The 17,669-nt window shown below is 53.2% G+C and overlaps 1 protein-coding gene across 1 annotated transcript in view; it reads right to left on the bottom strand.

Moving 5' to 3' along the window:
• ECE2 (endothelin converting enzyme 2) overlaps nt 1-17,669 on the bottom strand; it is a 60,213-nt gene that overhangs the window by 34,382 nt on the left and 8,162 nt on the right. The window contains exons 3-7 of the mRNA XM_015426916.1: nt 17,068-17,283; nt 16,767-16,891; nt 12,005-12,151; nt 8,243-8,308; nt 3,878-4,066 (exon numbers count right to left, since the gene is read on the bottom strand). Of these exons, the coding sequence (XP_015282402.1) occupies nt 3,878-4,066; nt 8,243-8,308; nt 12,005-12,151; nt 16,767-16,891; nt 17,068-17,283 (743 nt within the window). The remainder of the gene's footprint in view (nt 1-3,877; nt 4,067-8,242; nt 8,309-12,004; nt 12,152-16,766; nt 16,892-17,067; nt 17,284-17,669) is intronic.

Raw genomic sequence — 17,669 nt, 5'->3', positions numbered from 1 at the left:
GGTCGGTAGTTCAGCAGTTCGAGACTCGAGTTGCCGCATGACGGAGTGAGCTCCCGTCTCTAGTTCCAGCTCCTGCCAACCTAGCAGTTCGAAAGCAAGAAATTGCAAGTAGATAAATAGGGACCACTTCGGTGGGAAGGTCACAGCGTTCCGTGCGCTTCGGCGTCTAGTCATGCCGGCCACATGACCACGGAAACGTCTTTGGACAGCGCTGGCTCTTCGGCTTTGAAACGGAGAGGAGCACCGCAACCCTAGAGTCGGACTCGACTGGCTTTCGAGCAAGGGAACCTTTTACCTTTTAGGTATGTGTGAATTTCCTGCACTGTGCAGGGGGTTGGACTAGATGACCCTGGAGGTCCCTTCCAACTCTGATTCTATGGTCCTTCTTCTCCTTCTTCTTGCCTCAGAATGGAGAAAGGAGAGGTTTCCCTGAGCTTCTGGGTAACATCCTCTTCCCACCCTCAGGCATGCCAGGCTGCCATCGCGGTGGTCTTTTGGAGGCCCCGAGAGGAAGGGGAGTGGATTACAGTACCCCGTGCTGTCTCTGTGAATGGATCTCTGACTGGGGACTGAAGGGCTGGGGCTTGGCATCGCCGCCGCCACTCTAGCTCTGATTGGGATGCCAGTCCGCCAGGCTCCTGCGGTGCTGGCGTTCATCGCAGCCGAAGGGCGATGCCAATGGCATCCTAATGAAGGGGCGAGGGGGAGGAGGCGGGCTCTGCATCTCGGGTGATGCCAGGAAAGCAAAGAGAGTCCCAGCAACTGAAGGGGGGGGGGGGAGAAGCAGAGCGGTACAAGAGGATCAGCGCGGATAATGCCGAGAGAGGGAAGGGAGCTGGAAGCGGGTGCGAGAAGACATTGCCTGCCGCTGAGCCAGTTTGGTGTTAAGTGCGCGGACTCTAATCTGGGAGAACCGGGTTCGATTCCCCACTCCTCCACTTGCACCTGGCTGGATGACTTTGGGCAAGCCATAGTTCTGATAAGAGCTGTCCTTGAAAAAGAGCAGCTTCTGTCAGAGCTCTCTCAGCCCCACCTACCTCACGGGGTGTCTATTGTGGGGAGGGGGAGGGAAAGGAGTTTGTAAGCCGCTCTGAGACTCCTTTGGGTGGTGAAGGGCAAGGTATAAATCCTATCTCTTCTTCTTCTCTTCTGCTCCCGGGACACCTCTGTTTGGCTGCTGCTCCCTCCGAAGAACATCAGAAGAGCCCTGCTGGATCAGACCAGGGGCCCATCTAGTCTCACGCAACAGCTAACCAGTTCCTCTGGAGGGCCCACAACAGGGCACAGAGGCCGAGGCCTTCCCCTGATGTTGCCTCCTGGCTCTGGCATTCAGAGGTTGAATCATTAACTGGGAAGGAGGGAGGGGGTGGCGAGGGGAGGAGGAAGGGCTGGGATGGGCCCAGCTGAGGACACTTCCTGGGGAAGCATCCCACACCTCTCTGTCCAGTTTGGTGTAGTGGTTAAGTGCGCGGACTCTAATCTGGGAGAACCGGGTTTGATTCCCCCGCTCTTCCACTTATAGCTGCTGGATGACCTTGGGCAAGCCATAAGTTCTGTCAGAGCTGTTCTCTCAAGGACAGTTCTCCAGAGAGCTCTCTCGGCCCCGCCTATCCCCCAGGCAGTGTTCCCTCTAAGCTGAGTTAGTGCGAGCTACCGCAAAGGTTTTTTTAGCCTCCGGCTCACACATTTCTGTCTCGGCTCAGGGAGGACGGCTCCAGAGCAAACTAATTAATGCAGCGGCCAAATCGCTTGCTCAGAACTTTAACGCCAGTAGCTCACAAAGTAGAATTTTTGCTCACAAGACTCCACAGCTTAGGGGGAGCATTGCTTCCAGGGTGTCTGTTGTGGGGAGGGGAATGGAAAGGAGTTTGTAAGCTGCTCTGAGACTCTGAGTGAAGGGCTGGGTATAAATCCAATCTCCTCTACCTCCTGTCTGTCCCTGCCATTGGCCACCAACGCCCTCAGTCACCAGGGACATGGAAGGTAAGCCCCTGGGTGACCCTCCCCTGCCAAGGGCGCCATCGGGTGGGCTGCCAAAAGCTGGGGGGGGGTTCTCTGCCTTCTGTGGGAACCACGATCCCGGGCAGGGGCCTCCCCTGAAGAGGAAGGTTCTCCCTCTCCCCCCCCACCCCAGGCACGCTGCGATTTGTGGCTACATCTCCCGGCCTTCCCCACCCAAAGATCCTAGCAGTGTGGCGTCAAGAGAGCCCCAGCCAAGCTTCTTCCACTAATTAGCTAATTAGCGAATTCCATTTAATTTAATTAGTGACTCCCCGGCACCCCTGGGCCCCCCACAACAATTCCTGGCCACGGGGTTGCCCCCAGTTGTTAATGACTTGCTTCGTTTTGTGCGCCTGGCTTCATGTTCCGGGCAGCCTGGCAACGGATCCTAATGAGTTTTGCTTGTCCGTGTCTCTCTCACCCCCAGGAGATCTGAGGTGCGTCTCCTTCCCTTGGGTTCTTACGCCAACTCTTTTGCTTGCGGGGAAACGTCTCCGCTCCTTTGGCTGTGCGGCTGAACACGTGAAGCTGCCGTAGACTGAATCAGACCCTCAGTCCATTGAACTCTCGTCTACTCGGATGGGCAGCGGCTCTCCAGGGTCTCAGGCAGAGGTCTATCTTATCACCTACTGCCTGGTCCTTTTAACTGGGGATGCTGGGGATTGAAACTGGGACCGTCTGCATGCCAGGCAGAGGCTCTTCCACTGAGCCACGGCCCCTCTTTACAGCTCTACAGGGTCTCAGGCGGAGGTCTTTTCCATCACCTCCTGCCCAGTCCTTTTAACTGGAGATGCCGGGGATTGAACCTGGGACCTCCTGCATGCCAGGCAGAGACTCTTTCATTGAGCCACAGCCCCTCTTTACAGCTCTCCAGGGTCTCAGGCCGAGGTCTTTCACATCACCTCCTGCCTGGTCCCTTTAACTGGAGATGCTGTGGATTGAGCCCAGGACTTTCTGCATGCCAAGCAGAGGCTCTTCCACTGAGCCACAGCCCCTCTTTACAGCTCTCCAGGGTCCCAGGCCGAGGTCTTTCCCATCACCTCCTGCCTGGTCCTTTTAACTGGAGATGCCGGGGACTGAACCTGGGACCTCCTGCATGCCAGGCAGAGGCTCTTCCACTGAGCCATGGCCCCTCTTTACAGCTTTCCAGGGTCTCAGGCTGAGGTCTTTCACATCACCCCCTACCTGATCCTTTTCACTGGAGATGTGCGGAATGTTTTCCCCCCAATCAGAGCCATAACCACTGGGGGGGCACATGGTGCGGTGCCCCCTTTTAAATTTGCAGTGCCCCCACCCTGATCCCCCACCCACCCCAATCTTCCCTTTCAAGTATATGCTTAAGATGCTCTTCCTGCATTTTGGTGGGCCAAAAGAAATAATTAACTGGGAGGGAGGGAGGGAGGGAGGGAGCGGCGAGGGGAGCTATGGGCCCAACTGAGGACAGTCGCTGGGGAAGCGTCCCACACCTCTCTGTCCAGTTTGGTGTAGTGGTGAATGTGCAGAATGTTTCGCCCCCTCAGTCAAGGCCGTAGCCAGCGGGGGGGGGGGGGGCGGCTCTGGGAGAACCGGGTTTGATTCTCCACTCCTCCACATGCAGCTGCTGGTTTGACCTTGGGTCAGTCACAAGATCTCTCAGAGCTGTCCTCTCAGGAGCGGTCCTCGAGAGAGCTCTCTCTGCCCCACCTACCTCCCAGGGTGTCTGTTGCAGGGAGGGGAAGGGAGAGGGGATCATAAGCCGCTCTGAGACTCCTTTGGGTAGCGAAGGGCAGGGTAGAAACCCAATCTCTTCTTCCTCATCGTCATCTCCAGCCACACTCCCCCCATCCCCCCCGTTCCTTCCCCCACGACCTCCTGCCCTCACCCAGGCACACCCCACCTGCAACTCCCTGATGGTCAGCTTGTGGTAGATCTTCTCGTCGTCCCGCCGCTCGTCTTGGGGGACAGTGAGGTTGGCCAGTCGGATCTCCAGCTCCAGCACCTGCTGCATCTGCTCTTCCGTCGAGGCTTTGGGCCCGCCCAGCAGGGACCCCAGCTCGACCATGTACTCCAGGTAGGCAGCCAGCACCTGCCGTGGAAGAGCAAAGCGTTGGTGAAGGGGGGGACGGACGGACTCCAGGGCATCTGAGCCTCCGCAGAGGGTTTTTAAAGAACAGCAGGGGTCATTTCCTGCGGGAGCGCACAGGAGCGGAGTTCCGGCAGTAAGGAGCCCAGGGGTCGGGCACATACAACAAGCCCCGCTCCCTGCTCCCAGCAGCCCTCAGTTGGGCCATGAGGAGCAAGAAGCAGCCAGGTAAGTTGCAGAGCCCCCACCGGCCCCCCTTCAGGTACAAGCTCTCCCTCCTCTGTGAGGGCAGATCTGCGCCCCCCCCCCCCATAGCTAGGAATCCAAAACAGTCCAGTAGCACCTTTAAGACCAAGTTTTATTCAGGTACAAGCTCTCCCTCCTCTGCCAGGACAGATCTGTACCCCCCCCAATAGCTAGCAATCCAAAACAGTCCAGTGGACCCTGAGTGGTGGGTGTTGCCATCTGACACACTTCCAGTGATGTCAGGGGGTGTGGCATATGCAAATAAGTTATGTGAATAAGTTAGGCTAATGAGCTCCTGCACCTCTTTCTCTACGAAATGATCCCTGAAGAACAGCCTCCCTTTCCCTGCCCCTTACTGGCAATCCTACGGCTCTGCAAAAGGCAAGACGCTCCGCTATCCCTTTTCTGCTCTCCCCACTTCTCCCTCTCCTCAAAGAAAAGAACTCGAGGACATTCAATGACGCCACGGCCTCTCTGCCCTGTTGTTGGCCCTCCAGAGGAACTGGTTGGCCACGGTGTGAGACAGGATGCTGGACCGGATGGACCATGGGTCTGGTCCAGCAGGGCTCTTCTTACGTTCAAAAGAAGCAAGAAGGGCTTCAGGCACTGGTGCCGGATGCCCCAAAGGACTGGCAGTGCTCTATTCGACACACCTTTCAGGCTTTTCAGGTTCGGCTCGGCTCCCAGATGGAAGACATGCAGGATTCTATCTATGCAGCCACAGCAAGGGCTATTAGCTAAACCACTCCAGTGACGGCATCCAGACACCCACCCCCCGGGGGCTGTTCCTTGACACACCCTAGAGAAGGACTCCCCGACCCTTTTCAGCTTGTGAGCTCCTTTGCGATTCTGACGCACAGGAAGCGGAGCCACACACGGGAAGCCCACGTTCAGCTGAGAAGAGGAGTGATTTTTAAAAACAGTCGGGGGGGGGGGAAGAAGCGTGCGAGAGAATAGAATTAACACTGCAGCGGCAGCTCCCACCGAAAGAACACTGTTTTAATCGGCACAGATCTCCAACGGCCAATCAGAACCCCCTGCTCTCTAGGAGCCCCGCCCACTTCTAAAAACACTTGCCGGGCAACAGGGAAGCTGTCGGCAGGCCCCACGGAACCCCTGGGCCCCACGCTGGGGACTCCGGAACTAGGTCTCTAGGTCCTAGAGGAAAAGGCCCTCGTGGAGAGCCCTGGAGCCCATAAACCAGAAAACATCTCCCCCATTAGGATCTAAAATGGCGGCAGCATCCCCAGGTTCTGAGCCAGGGACAGCGTCACGTCTAGAGTGGCGGACAAGGACCCTGGCTGACCTGTGTTCGAATCTCCACTTTGAACAAAATGGCTGTTGCAGGAGGCCAAGCCACACACACACACACACACAGAGAAGAAGCTTGAGTGCGAGTGAAAAGAGGGATGGTTTCAAAAATACACTTGGCGAGAGAAGTGAGAATAAAGCCAACACTATGGTTTACATCTGCCCAGCAAATCAGATGTACTACGGCTGTGCGGGAGCCCCACCCCATTTCATAAAAACACTTGGTGAGTGCCAGGAAATGTGCACAGACAACCCATCTGTGGTTCTTGTAGATTTCCCGGGCTGTATGACCTGACACCGTAGGACCTGACGTTTCGCCAGCAGCTGTGACTGGCATCCTCAGAGATAGAACACAGAAAGATGTGTCAAGGTAGGAAGAAAAATGGTAGGCAGGTAATTTATATCTACTCAGGAAGGTGGGGTAGGGCGGAGTCATTATCTTGTAGGAGTTCCCCAGGCTATGGATGTGCTAATGGAGGGGCTTTCCTGAGGAGGTGCTTTTGCATATGGATTGGCTGTTGAGATTCTAATCTTATCTGTAGTGCTGTTGTGAGATGTAGAGCCTTTTGTGTCTTTCAGAACAGGACCCATCTGGGCATTGACACGCCACACGAGGAGGGAGAGTGGGCATGAATGTGCTGGCTGTGCCCCAGTGCCCATGCGTACACCCCCTTTCCCGTGATCAACAACCTTTGGACAGCAGCATCACTGATTATGGGGAGGGGGCATAGGTCCACTATGCATTCCGCTATGCATTCATACTGTGCAGACAGCTCAGAGACCAAGCAGAAGCAGTACAGCGGGGCCAGCACACACACGTGCACTCTCCCTCCCTTCATGATGAGTCAACAGGTTGTCCACCCAGGCCAATTGAGTCAGACCCTATCAAGTTCAGTATTGACTGCTCTGACCGGCAGCAGCTCTCCAGGGTCTCAGGCTAAGGTCTTTCCCATCACCTCCTGCCTGGTCCTTTTAACTGGAGATGCCGGGGACTGAACCTGGGACCTCCGGCATGCCAGGCAGAGACTCTTCCACTGAGTCACAGCCCCTCTTTACAACTCTACAGGGTCTCAGGCAGAGGTCTTTCCCATCGTCTGCTGCCTGGTCCTTTTAACTGGAGATGCCAGGGAATGAACCTGGGACCTCCTGCATGCTAGGCAGAGGCTCTTCCACTGAGCCACGGCCCCTCTTTACAGCTCTCCAGGGTCTCAGGCTGAGGTCTTTCACAACACCTCCTGCCTGGTCCTTTGAACTGGAGATGCCGGGAATTGAACCTGGGACCTCCTGCATGCCAGGCAGAGGCTCTTCCACTGAGCCACAGCCCCTCTTTACAGCTCTCCAGGGTCTCAGGCCGAGGTCTTTCCCATCACCTCCTGCCTGGTCCTTTGAACTGGAGATGCTGGGGATTGAACCTGGGACCTCCTGCATGCCAGGCAGAGGCTCTTCCACTGAGCCACAGCCCCTCTTTACAGCTCTCCAGGGTCTCAGGCGGAGATCTTTCACATCACCTGCTGCCTGGTCCTTTTAACTGGAGATGCTGGGGACTGAACCTGGGACCTCCTGCATGCCAGGCAGAGGCTCTTCCACTGAGGCACAGCCCCTCTTGACAGCTCTTTAGGGTCTCAGGTGGAGGACTTTCCGGGGATTGAACCTGGGATCTTCGGCATGCCAAGCAGATGCTAACAGCATGGGGAGGGGGATTCATTAGCAGCCCCAAATCCAAAGCAGGGCGCTGCACAGCTATGCTACACCTTAAAAGAATGCATCTAACTTGACATACTGATTTGGGGGGGGGGGTATCTGACGGTGGTGTGGAGTTGTTTTCTGTTGCCCCAGAAGGTCGGACCAGAACCAAGGGGTTGAAATTAAATTGGAAGAGTTTTTGGCTAAACATGAGGAAGAACTTCCTGACAGTTAGAGCAGTTCCTCAGTGGAACAGGCTTCCTCGGGAGGTGGCGGGCTCTCCTTCTTGGGAGGTTCTCAAGCAGAGGCCAGATGGCCATCTGACAGCCATGCTGATTCTGTGAACTTGAGCAGATCATGAAAGCGGGAGGGCAGGAAGGGCTGCCTCAGTGCTCAGTTCTCGTGGCCCTTTCTTACATGCCCAGGGAAATGCCGATCACCACTTTGGGATCAGGAAGCAATTTTTCTCCAGGCCAGTTTGGCTGGAGATCCTGAAGGTTTTTGCCACCTTTTGGGTGTGGAACGGGTCACTGCGGGTGTGGAGAAGAGAAAAAGAAGAGAAGAGATTGGATTTATACCCCGCCCTTCACTACCCAAAAGTGTCTCAGAGCGGCTTACAAACTCCGTTCCCTTCCCCTCCCCACAACAGACACCCTGTGAGGTAGGTGGGGCTGAGAGAGCTCTTGACAGAAACGGCTCTTTTTCAAGGACAGTTCTTATCAGAACTACGGCTTGCCCAAGGTCATCCAGCCAGGTGCAAGTGGAGGAGTGGGGAATCAGACCCGGTTCTCCCAGATTAGAGTCCGCGCACTTAACCACTACCCCAAACTGGAGGGGGAGGTATTTGTGAATTTCCTGCAGAGTGCAGGGGGTTGGACTAGATGACCCTGGAGGTCCCTTCCAACTCTATGATTCTATGATTCTGTTGTGCCTTCTTACCTTCTCGTTGGCGGTCCTGTTTAGGTAGTAATCGCGTGAAGGCAAGAAAAGGCCTGATTGATCCACCTGCACACATACAAAAAAACCCAGAAAGCCCAATGAATCCAGCTACCAAAGTACAGCTCCTTCTAGACTCCTATACTGAAGGACAGGGGGGAACTACCGTGACCTTCCAACTCCATTTTGCTGTCTGAAACGGGTTACCCCGCTCCGCTAGAAAAGAGAAGCCCATTAAAACACACGCTTTCCCCTTTTTGAGATGCTAACGACAAAGCCGGGACGTCTGGCGAAAAGGAGTGGAGGCTGAAGGGTTAAACCTCCCATTCCCTCTGCCCCTTCCTGCACTGCCCTAAGGCAAACTGAGGCTGTGTGAGCCTGAAATGTGCATTTAATGGACCAAACTAGACACCTGCGCTGTGGTCACACACACTAAATAATCCATTTTCAATCCACTTTCAGTGCACTTTCCAACTGGATCTTACTATGTGAACTGGCAAAACCCGGTTGGAAAGTGGATTGAAACTGGGTTATTTGGTGTGTGTGACCGCAGCCCTGATCTCATCTGTTTGAGTCCTTACTGCAGTGGGCTCAAAGCGATGTACAGTTACACATTTTAGACAGGGGACTAACAATGTTCATAGGGGATAGGGAAGTCGACATATATTCATTTAATTGCACACGCTGTCACTGCACGGTGTAAACGTCTTCTGGCTTGGCTCAGTCATTTTCTGAACGGCTGCTTGTTGATGAGGCTTCAGGACCCGTATGTCAAATCGCCACACTGCCACCACCTGGCCGGAAATATCCACTGCAGGGATTTTTGTAGCCGAGAAGTTCTTCCGCCTTTTCCGAACCTCGACCAGGATGTCCTTACCGTCAGTTTACATCCTCCCACAAGGGAGACTGGTGTGCCCACCCTCTCTAAGGAGTGGTTCCCATTTTATCTACTCGCCGAAGCTTTCGAATCGCTGGGTGGACGATGAGCTGTGGACAAAAGGCTGGCTGCTCACACCAGCGCGGGGCTCGAACTAACACAGTTCGGATGTTAAGACAGTGGGATATACCCACTGTGCCACCGCTCAGTGTATGGGCTATACCGCTTCCAACTGCAAACAGAAGCTCACATCACTGAATCTAACAAAAAAAACAACAACCCACCTTCTACATAGAAAGCTAGCATGTCAGGGACAAGGGTTCTAGCTTAGCCTTCTCCCCAGCGTGCTATTTCTATGTGCAAGAATGTTGTGTGCAAACTTGCGGTAAACCACGGAAATCCCCACTTGGATTAAGCAAGTCCCATTCTGTTCCATGCTACTTACTCTAAGGTGGATTGCACAGGATTGCAGCCCAACCGCTTCCAGAGCCTGAAGGCTGAGAGTGGAGTTCCCGTATAAGCAGGGGTCATTTCCTGCAGGAGCGCACAGGAGCGGAGCTCCGGCAGTAAAGAGCCCAGGGGGCGGGCACATGCAACAAGCCCCACCCCCTGCTCCCAGCAGCCCTCAGTCAGAGCAAGAAGCAGCCAGGTAAGTTGCAGAGCTCCCCCCGGCCCCCAACAGTCCAGTGGCACCTCTAAGACCAGGTTTTATTCAGGTACAAGCTCTCCCTCCTCTACAAGGACAGATCTGCACGTTCCCCCCCCCCCAATAGCTAGCAATCCAAAACAGTCCAGTGGAGCCTGAGCGGCGGGTGTTGCCTTCTGACCCACTTCCGGTGATGTCAGGGGGCGTGGCATATGCAAATGAGTTATGCTAATGAGCTCCTGCACCTCTTTTTCTATGAAATGACCCCTGTGTATAAGGATGGTAAGATGACCTGGATGGCCAGGCTAGCCTGTTCTCTTCAGATCTCAGAAGCTAAGCAGGGTCGGCCCTGGTTAGTACTTGGATGGGAGACCAGCAAAGAGGTCCAGGGTCAATAAGCAGAGGCAGGCAATGGCAACCGACCTGTTTGGTCTCTTGTCCTGAAAACCCAATGGAGGTCACCCTAGAGAGCCAGTTTGGCGTAGTGGTTAAGAACACGGACTCTAATCTGGGAGAACTGGGTTTGATTCCCCACTCCCCCCCCCAAGCAGCTGCTGGTGTGACCTTGGGTCAGTCACAAGTTCTCTCCGAGCTGTTCTCTCAAGGGCAGTCCTTGAAAGAGCTGACATTATAAAGGATATTATAGCTTTGGAAAAAGTGCAGAAAAGGGCAACTCGAATGATAAAGGGGTTGGAACACTTTCCCTGTGAGGAAAGGTTAAGGCGCTTAGGGCTCTTTAGCTTGGAGAAACGACGACTGAGGGGTGACATGATTGAGGTTTATAAGATTATGCATGGGAAAGAGCAGGTAGAGAAAGAGGTACTTTTCTCCCTTTCTCACAATACAAGAACCCGTGGGCACTCCATGAAATTGCTGAGCGGTCGGGTTAGAACAGATAAAAGGAAGTACTTCTTCACCCAAAGAGGGATTAACACTTGGAATTCACTGCCACAGGAAGTGGTGGCGGCTACAAGCATGGACGGCTTCAAAAGGGAATTAGATAAGCATATGGAGCAGAGGTCCATCAGTGGCTATTAGCCACAAGGTATAGCTAGGGGCTCTGGGGCAAGTGATGCTCTGTAACAGTGGGAGGGTTTCTAATGTCCTGGCCCCACTGGTGGACCTCCTGATGGCACTGGTATTTCTGGCCACTGTGTGACACAGAGTGTTGGACTGGATGGGCCTTTGGCCTGATCCAACATTGACCTCTCTTATGTTCTTATGTTCTTAAAGAGCTCTCTCAGCCCCACCTACCTCACAGGGTGTCTGTTGTGGGGCAGGGAAGGGAACCGTAAGCCACTCTGTGACTCCGAGTGAAGGGCAGGGTATAAATCCAACTCTTCTTCTTCTAAGTTTGCGGCGACTTGACTATACTTTCCATCGCCACCAGGGAAATCCTCGCTCTTCTCGCCAGCTGTCTGCAACATGCCTCTCTGACTGCGTGTGCCTTCTTTCCCTTGTTGAACCGGCTTGATTTCACCCCCCCCCCCGGTGTTCCCATATCCCTCTGCTGCCAGACCCTCCCCATTGGCCCCTTCTTGGTCTCTTTCCAACTTAATTTTTTTGTTTGTTTGCTTTGCCCACAGCAAACCTCACAGGGCCCCCACCACTGACACTCCCAGCCCCAATGTATAGCTTGCTTCTACAACTGCATGCTTCGAGGTAGTGCTGGAAAGGGCTCTCAAGCCACAGCCGACTTCTGGAGACCCCACAGAGTTTTCAGGTTTGCTGTTGTAGGCAAATACTGCTTAGCTTCCGAGATCTCATGAGATTGAGTTAGCCTGGGCCATCCAGGGCAAGGCAGACACATAGAGGTAATTTGCCAAGGCCTGCCTCTGCGTAGCAACCCTGGGCTTCCTTGGTGGTCTCCCATCCAAGTACTGACCAGGGCCGACCCTGCTTAGCTTCCGAGATCTCATGAGATTGGCTTACCCTGGGCCATCCAGGTCAAGGCAGACAAACAGAGGTAATTTGCCAAGGCCTGCCTCTGCGTAGCAACCCTGGGCTTCCTTGGTGGTCTCCCATCCAAGTACTGACCAGGGCCGACCCTGCTTCACTTCTGAGATCTGACAAGACCAGGCTAGGCTGGGCCATCCAAGTCAGGGCTGCTTCAAGGTAGGCAGAGGGATTATCTTCCTTCCCCTGATGGGATACAGGCTGTCCAAAGAGAACAACTTTGTGCTGATGACACAAACTGTCCTCCTTCAGATCCACGTACAGAAATGCTGTCAAGGGGATTTACCTGGATGACGTTGCTGTTCGAGCTTTTGGAATCGGCTCCCACAAACACAGTAAAGAATGGAGACGCCCGGTAGGTCCCAGATACCAGTTTCAGGACGTCCATGAAGTTGGTCTGATTCCAGGGGCCAGTGATGCTCCAGCCTCCGATCTGGGGGGAGTGTGGAAGTAAAGATTAGGAATAAGAACAAAAGAAGAGCTGTGCTGGATCAGACCAGTGGTTCGTCTAGTCCAGCATCCTGTCTCACACAATGGCCAACCAGTTCCTCTGGAGGGCTGACAACAGGGCAGAGAGGCCAAGGCCTTCATAAGAACATCAGAAGAGCTCTGCTAGATCAAACCAGTGGTCCCTCTAGTCCAGCATCCTGTCTCACACTGTGGCCAACCAGTTCCTCTGGAGGGCCAACAACAGGGCCTAGAGGCCGAGGCCTTCATAAGAACATCAGAAGAGGCCTGCTGGATCAGACTGGTGGTCCCTCTAGTCCAGCCTCCTGTTTCACACAGTGACCAACCAGTTCCTCTGGAGGGCCAACAACAGGGCAGAGAGGCCGAGGCCTTCATAAGAACATCAGAAGAGCCCTGCTGGATCAGACTGGTGGTCCCTCTAGTCCAGCATCCTGTGGTCCCTCTAGTCCAGCATCCTGTCTCACATAGTAGCCAACCAGTTCCTCTGGAGGGCCAAACAACAGGGCATAGAGGCCTTCCCCAGATGTTGCCTCGTAGCACTGGGATTCAGAGGCTGACTGCGTCCGAACAGACCTATCCCACATGAGTAGCTACTTTATGGCACGCTCCGCCTCCTGCGGCAGTCATTTTATTGCAGCCGCCATTTTGTGGCAGCCATTTTATGACTCTGCCTTCCACTCTGCGTCAGAATTGCAAAAATGCCCATAGGCTCAGAAAGGTTTGGGACCCCTGGGCTAGAGTGCTAGAGACCCAAAGATTTGGGAGATCCGGATTCAAATCCTCACAGCGACACGAAGTTCATTAGGTGACCTTCAGCCAGTCCCTCTCTGTCAGACAAACCTACCTCACAGAGTTGGAGATGCGTGAACTACATACGCTGCCCTGAGCTATCTAGTGTAAAAGCAGGATAAAAATGTACCAGACAGGCAGATCATAAATAAATACACATAAATATAAAGTTAGCTCAATAAAAAGGTAACAGCAGTATGGTCTGGCTACGATGTATCATGGGCCATGAGCTTATTTGTGTTCATTCGGAAAAAAGAAAGAAATACACAAATTCACAGAGGACACATCTATCCTTGGCTGACAGCCACAAGAGGCAAATGAAAACCTCATGTACAGAGACAGTATACCCCTAAATGCCAGTAAACAATTATGGGCTGCCTGAGAGCTCCCAGAGGAATCTGGTTGACTTCTGCGGGAAACAGCACAGTTGAATCTTGGTTTGATCCAGCAAAGTGATTGCTACATTGGAGAGAATTGTGTTTCTCCTGAAACTGAGGAATAACAAGAAGAAGAAGAAGATATTGGATTTATATCCCACTCTTCACTACCCAAAAGTGTCTCAGAGCGGCTTGCAAACTCCTTTCCCTTCCCCTCCCCACAACAGACACCCTGTGGGGTGGGTGGGGCTGAGAGAACTCTGAGAGAACTGCTCTTTTTCAAGGACAGCTCTTATCAGAACTAGGCTTGCCCAAGGTCATCCAGCCAGGTGCAAGTGGAGGAGTGGGGAATCAAACCCGGTTCTCCCAGATTAGAGTCCACGCACTTAACCACTACACCAAACTGGCTCTCAAGCCCACGGGATTCACAGCCAACAATATTGGGAATCTCTACACTGAAGGAGTCGGGAATATCTACATTGGAGAAGAGACACCATGTGAGGTGATATGATCGCCACCTTCCAATACCTAAAGTGATGCCATGCGAAGGATGGGGCAGTTATGTTTTTAACTGTGTTGGGTGACTGGACTCAGGTGAATGGAAATAGAAAAAGGAGGAGGAGGAGGAGGAGGAAGAGATCGGATTTATACCCAAAGGAGTCTCAGAGCGTCTTACAATCCCTTTCCCTTCCGCTCCCGACAGACACTTTGTGAGGCAGGTGGGGCTGAGAGAGAGAGCACTCTCGAGGACTGCCCTTGAGAGAACAGCTCTGAGAGAACTTGTGACTGGCCCAAGGGCACTCCAGCAACTGCATGTGGAGGAGTCAGGAATCAAACCCGGTTCTCCCAGATTAGAGTCCGCGCTCCTAACCACTACACCAAACTGGCTCTCTTTGGCCCCTGCCACACGGCAGGGAAAAGACGGGGCGAAGCGCGGCTTTTAAAAACCGCGCCAAAAAAGAAACGCCCCGGTGGGATCCCACGGATCCCGGTTGCCGCGCTCCGTTGCTCCCCGGCATGATCAGATGCCGGGAAGGAAGATACCAGTCAGAGGGGGAGGCTGCCGTACTGCGCATGCTCGAACATGCGCAGTACGGCAGGGGGCCGGGGATGTGACGGCCGGGATGAAGCGGACCATCCGGATGAACCACCGAAGGTAGGTGGTTCATCTTTGCTGCACTTCATCGGGGGAAGGGCCAGATTGGAGGCGGGAGCGCGACGCCAGCCAAATGTTGGCGTGGGATCGCGCCCGTTTGCTGCGCTTCCCATCTGGCCCGCTCCCCGCCCAAACTGCCTCGTATGAACGGGGCCTTTAAAGATATAAACCTCAGCAAAGGAGGTTTCATCTAAATCTGAGGAAAAACTTTCTGACGGTGAGGATGAACTTCCTGACATAGCCAGAAAATTTTCGGTCAGGGCGCAAACACCGGGAGTGGGAACGTAATTAGATTGCCACTAATCCGATTAGTGATCTAATTAAGTTTAGATGCCTCCCCTTCCTTCCCTGAGTCGCGCTGTAGTGGCGGCACGCACCAGCGAGAAAAAGGAGGGTATTTAAAGAGACATAATCTCTATAAATACTTTCCCTTCTCTGGCTGGTTTGTGCCGCCACTACAGCAGGGCTCAGGGAAGGAAGGGAAGTATCTTCATCAGATACTTCATTAGATTGTTCTTCATTAGATTGTTCCAATGCATGAACGTATATACCTGTGCATGGCTAATATGGTGGAATCAGTTACTCATGTCCTCCTGTTCTGCAGATTCTATCAGGAGGAACGAGACCATCTTATACTACCTCTTCCCTCTAGATTTAGCCCTCTGCAGTCTTATCTTGACTTTAGGCTAGAAGACCTTCGTAAATTCCTCTTAGAAGACGTTCAGAGCTCAGTGACTTACGTTGTGGCAAAATTTTGTTGCTTAGCTACTGGGAAACGTCAACTTATTTTAGCTGAAAAAACGGTATGATTCTCTTATTAATATTATTTTATTTCACTAATTTTATTGATTTTCTCTTGTTAATGTTTTTATACTATTCCCACGTTATTACTGTTCTAATCCTTCTTATACCAGAATTGTACTGTTTTAATGGCTCTTGCTGTAATAAATTAGATAGATCGACTTAATTAGATTACCTGCCCCCCCCCGTCACAGTCTTGGTTCTGGCCACAGCCCTTCCTGCCTCAGCAGCGCAGTGCCCCCCCAAGGTCGCTCCCCCTCCCGGCCAACCAGGAGGCGCTGCCACAAACTGCAACATTTGAAAATATCTGCATAGCCAATCAAATCCCTAATGGCCAGTCAGAAGCCCCGCCTACTTTCTACAACACTTGGCAGGCGCCAGGAAAGGTATTGGTGGGCGCCCTGGTTCCACATTGGCTTAAGTAAGTAATATAGCCAGGGGTCATTTCCTGCAGGAGTGCACAGCAGAAGAGCTCCGGCAGTAAAGAGCCCGGGGGCGGGCACGTGCAACAAGCCCCACCCCCTGCTCCCAACAGCCCTCAGTCAGAGCAAGAAGCAGCCAGGTACGTTGCAGAGCCCCACCGCCCAGCTCCCCGGTCCAAAAAGTCCAGTGGTACCTTTAAGACCAAGGTTTATTCAGGTACAAGCTTTCCTTCCTCCCGAGGGAAGATCTTCCCCCCCCCCCCCCCCCAATAGCTAGCAATCCAAAACAGTCCAGTGGAGCCTGAGCGGTGGGTGTTACCTTCTGACACACTTCCGGTGATGTCAGGGGGTGTGGCATACGCAAATGAGTTATGCTAATGGGTTATGCTAATGAGCTCCTGCACCTCTTTTTCTACAAAATGACCCCTGAATAGAGCCATTTTTACTACACTGTAAGTTAAAAACAATATTTGTTTATCCATATTCAATATCCTTTTTAACTTTTTTCTACAGCCTTCCTTTTCTTGGACCAATATTCACTTCTTGGTTATCTTATTGTAATAGGTATTAAAGTTACGTGTACCTCAGTACTGTTTGACCTCTGAAGAAGGCCCCAATAGGGCGGAAATGCGTCAGGTTGTGTGTATTGGCCCTTGTGTTTAGGCCACCTTTGCTTGTTTACGAGGCTTTCATTGGGCTCTTATATGTTTTTAACTGTCTTTCTAATAAATACATGTATTTTTGTATCCTATAAGTTTCGACTAGGTTTTTAATATTGGCGTTCTATTTGACTTCTTTCTTACCCTTGTGGTTCTCGATCCCACATTGGGGAGCTCTATTTTAAAGAATCGACCGGATACCTACTTTTTAAGGATGTTATATTTGCAGTTCCTGTGTTGACAGAGGGCTGGACTAGATGACCCTGGTGGCCCCTCCAAGATTAAATAACATAAAATAACTGCCCCGCGGTCCAAATGGCCTAACTCTCTGGACAGAGACCCTCCCTTCCCGTCTCCTGTCCGTGGCCGGGCCCACCTTCTCAATGAGATCCATCAGCGGCTGGGAGCCCAGCTCCTCGATCTTCTGTTCCTTCAGGCAAGACAGGTAATAACGCTGGGTCTTTCTCTCCGCCTCGCTGGTGGAGTTGAAACTGGCGTTCTCTGGCAAAAGAAACACCCAGCCCGTCAGCCCGTGGCCAAGGCTGAAGAGCCCCGAGGACCCCGGCGTGGCAATTTTACAGGATGGCTGGCTCCCCGAGGGAATGAAGCACTCCTCTCCCGTTCCCAGTTGAAGAGGAAGCCAGATCTGCCCTCCGGGGAAAGGAGCAGCGCCTTACCCAGCAGGTGTTTCATAATGGCCTGGTTCTGATCCCAAATGCTGTTGAAAGTGCTCCACTTGGAGCGCCCGTCGGGCAGCGGGTTCCGCTTGATCCAACCTCCGCAGGCGTACTGGTAGAAATCGTCGCAGGGGTGGGTGTCTCGGTCCAGGGCCTCCAGGATTTTGCTGGCGACGATGATGCAGGCTTCGGTCAGGCAGGTGGTGTGGGACGGATCTGGCAGGGAGACACACACACACACGCGGTCAGGAGAGCCAGCGCGATGTGGCGGCGAGCATGTCACTCGAAGACAGGAGTCCCTAACCCTTTCGAGCCTGCAGGCACTTTTGGAATTTTGAGGGGTGGTGGTGGTGAGCACTGAGCACCACCCCAAAATGGCTGCCACAGGAGAGGAGTCAAATCCAAAATGGCTGCCATGGAAGGCTGACCTGAATGGCATATCTCTCTTCTCATACCTCCTGGGAAGAAGGAAAGTCTGAAGAAGAAATGGAACTACACACATGATTAAGGAAAGTCCAGGGTAGGGTTGCCAACCTCCAGGGAGTAGGAGGAGGAGAAGGAGAAGGAGGAGGAGGAGGGAGGAGGAGGAGATGGAGGAGGAG

The sequence above is a fragment of the Gekko japonicus genome, unplaced genomic scaffold (genome assembly GCF_001447785.1).
Source record: "Gekko japonicus isolate JY-2015 unplaced genomic scaffold, Gekko_japonicus_V1.1 scaffold238, whole genome shotgun sequence".
NCBI lineage: Eukaryota > Metazoa > Chordata > Lepidosauria > Squamata > Gekkonidae > Gekko > Gekko japonicus.
Note: the sequence above shows the minus strand (reverse complement) of the source record. Positions and strands in the feature narration are given on the sequence as shown.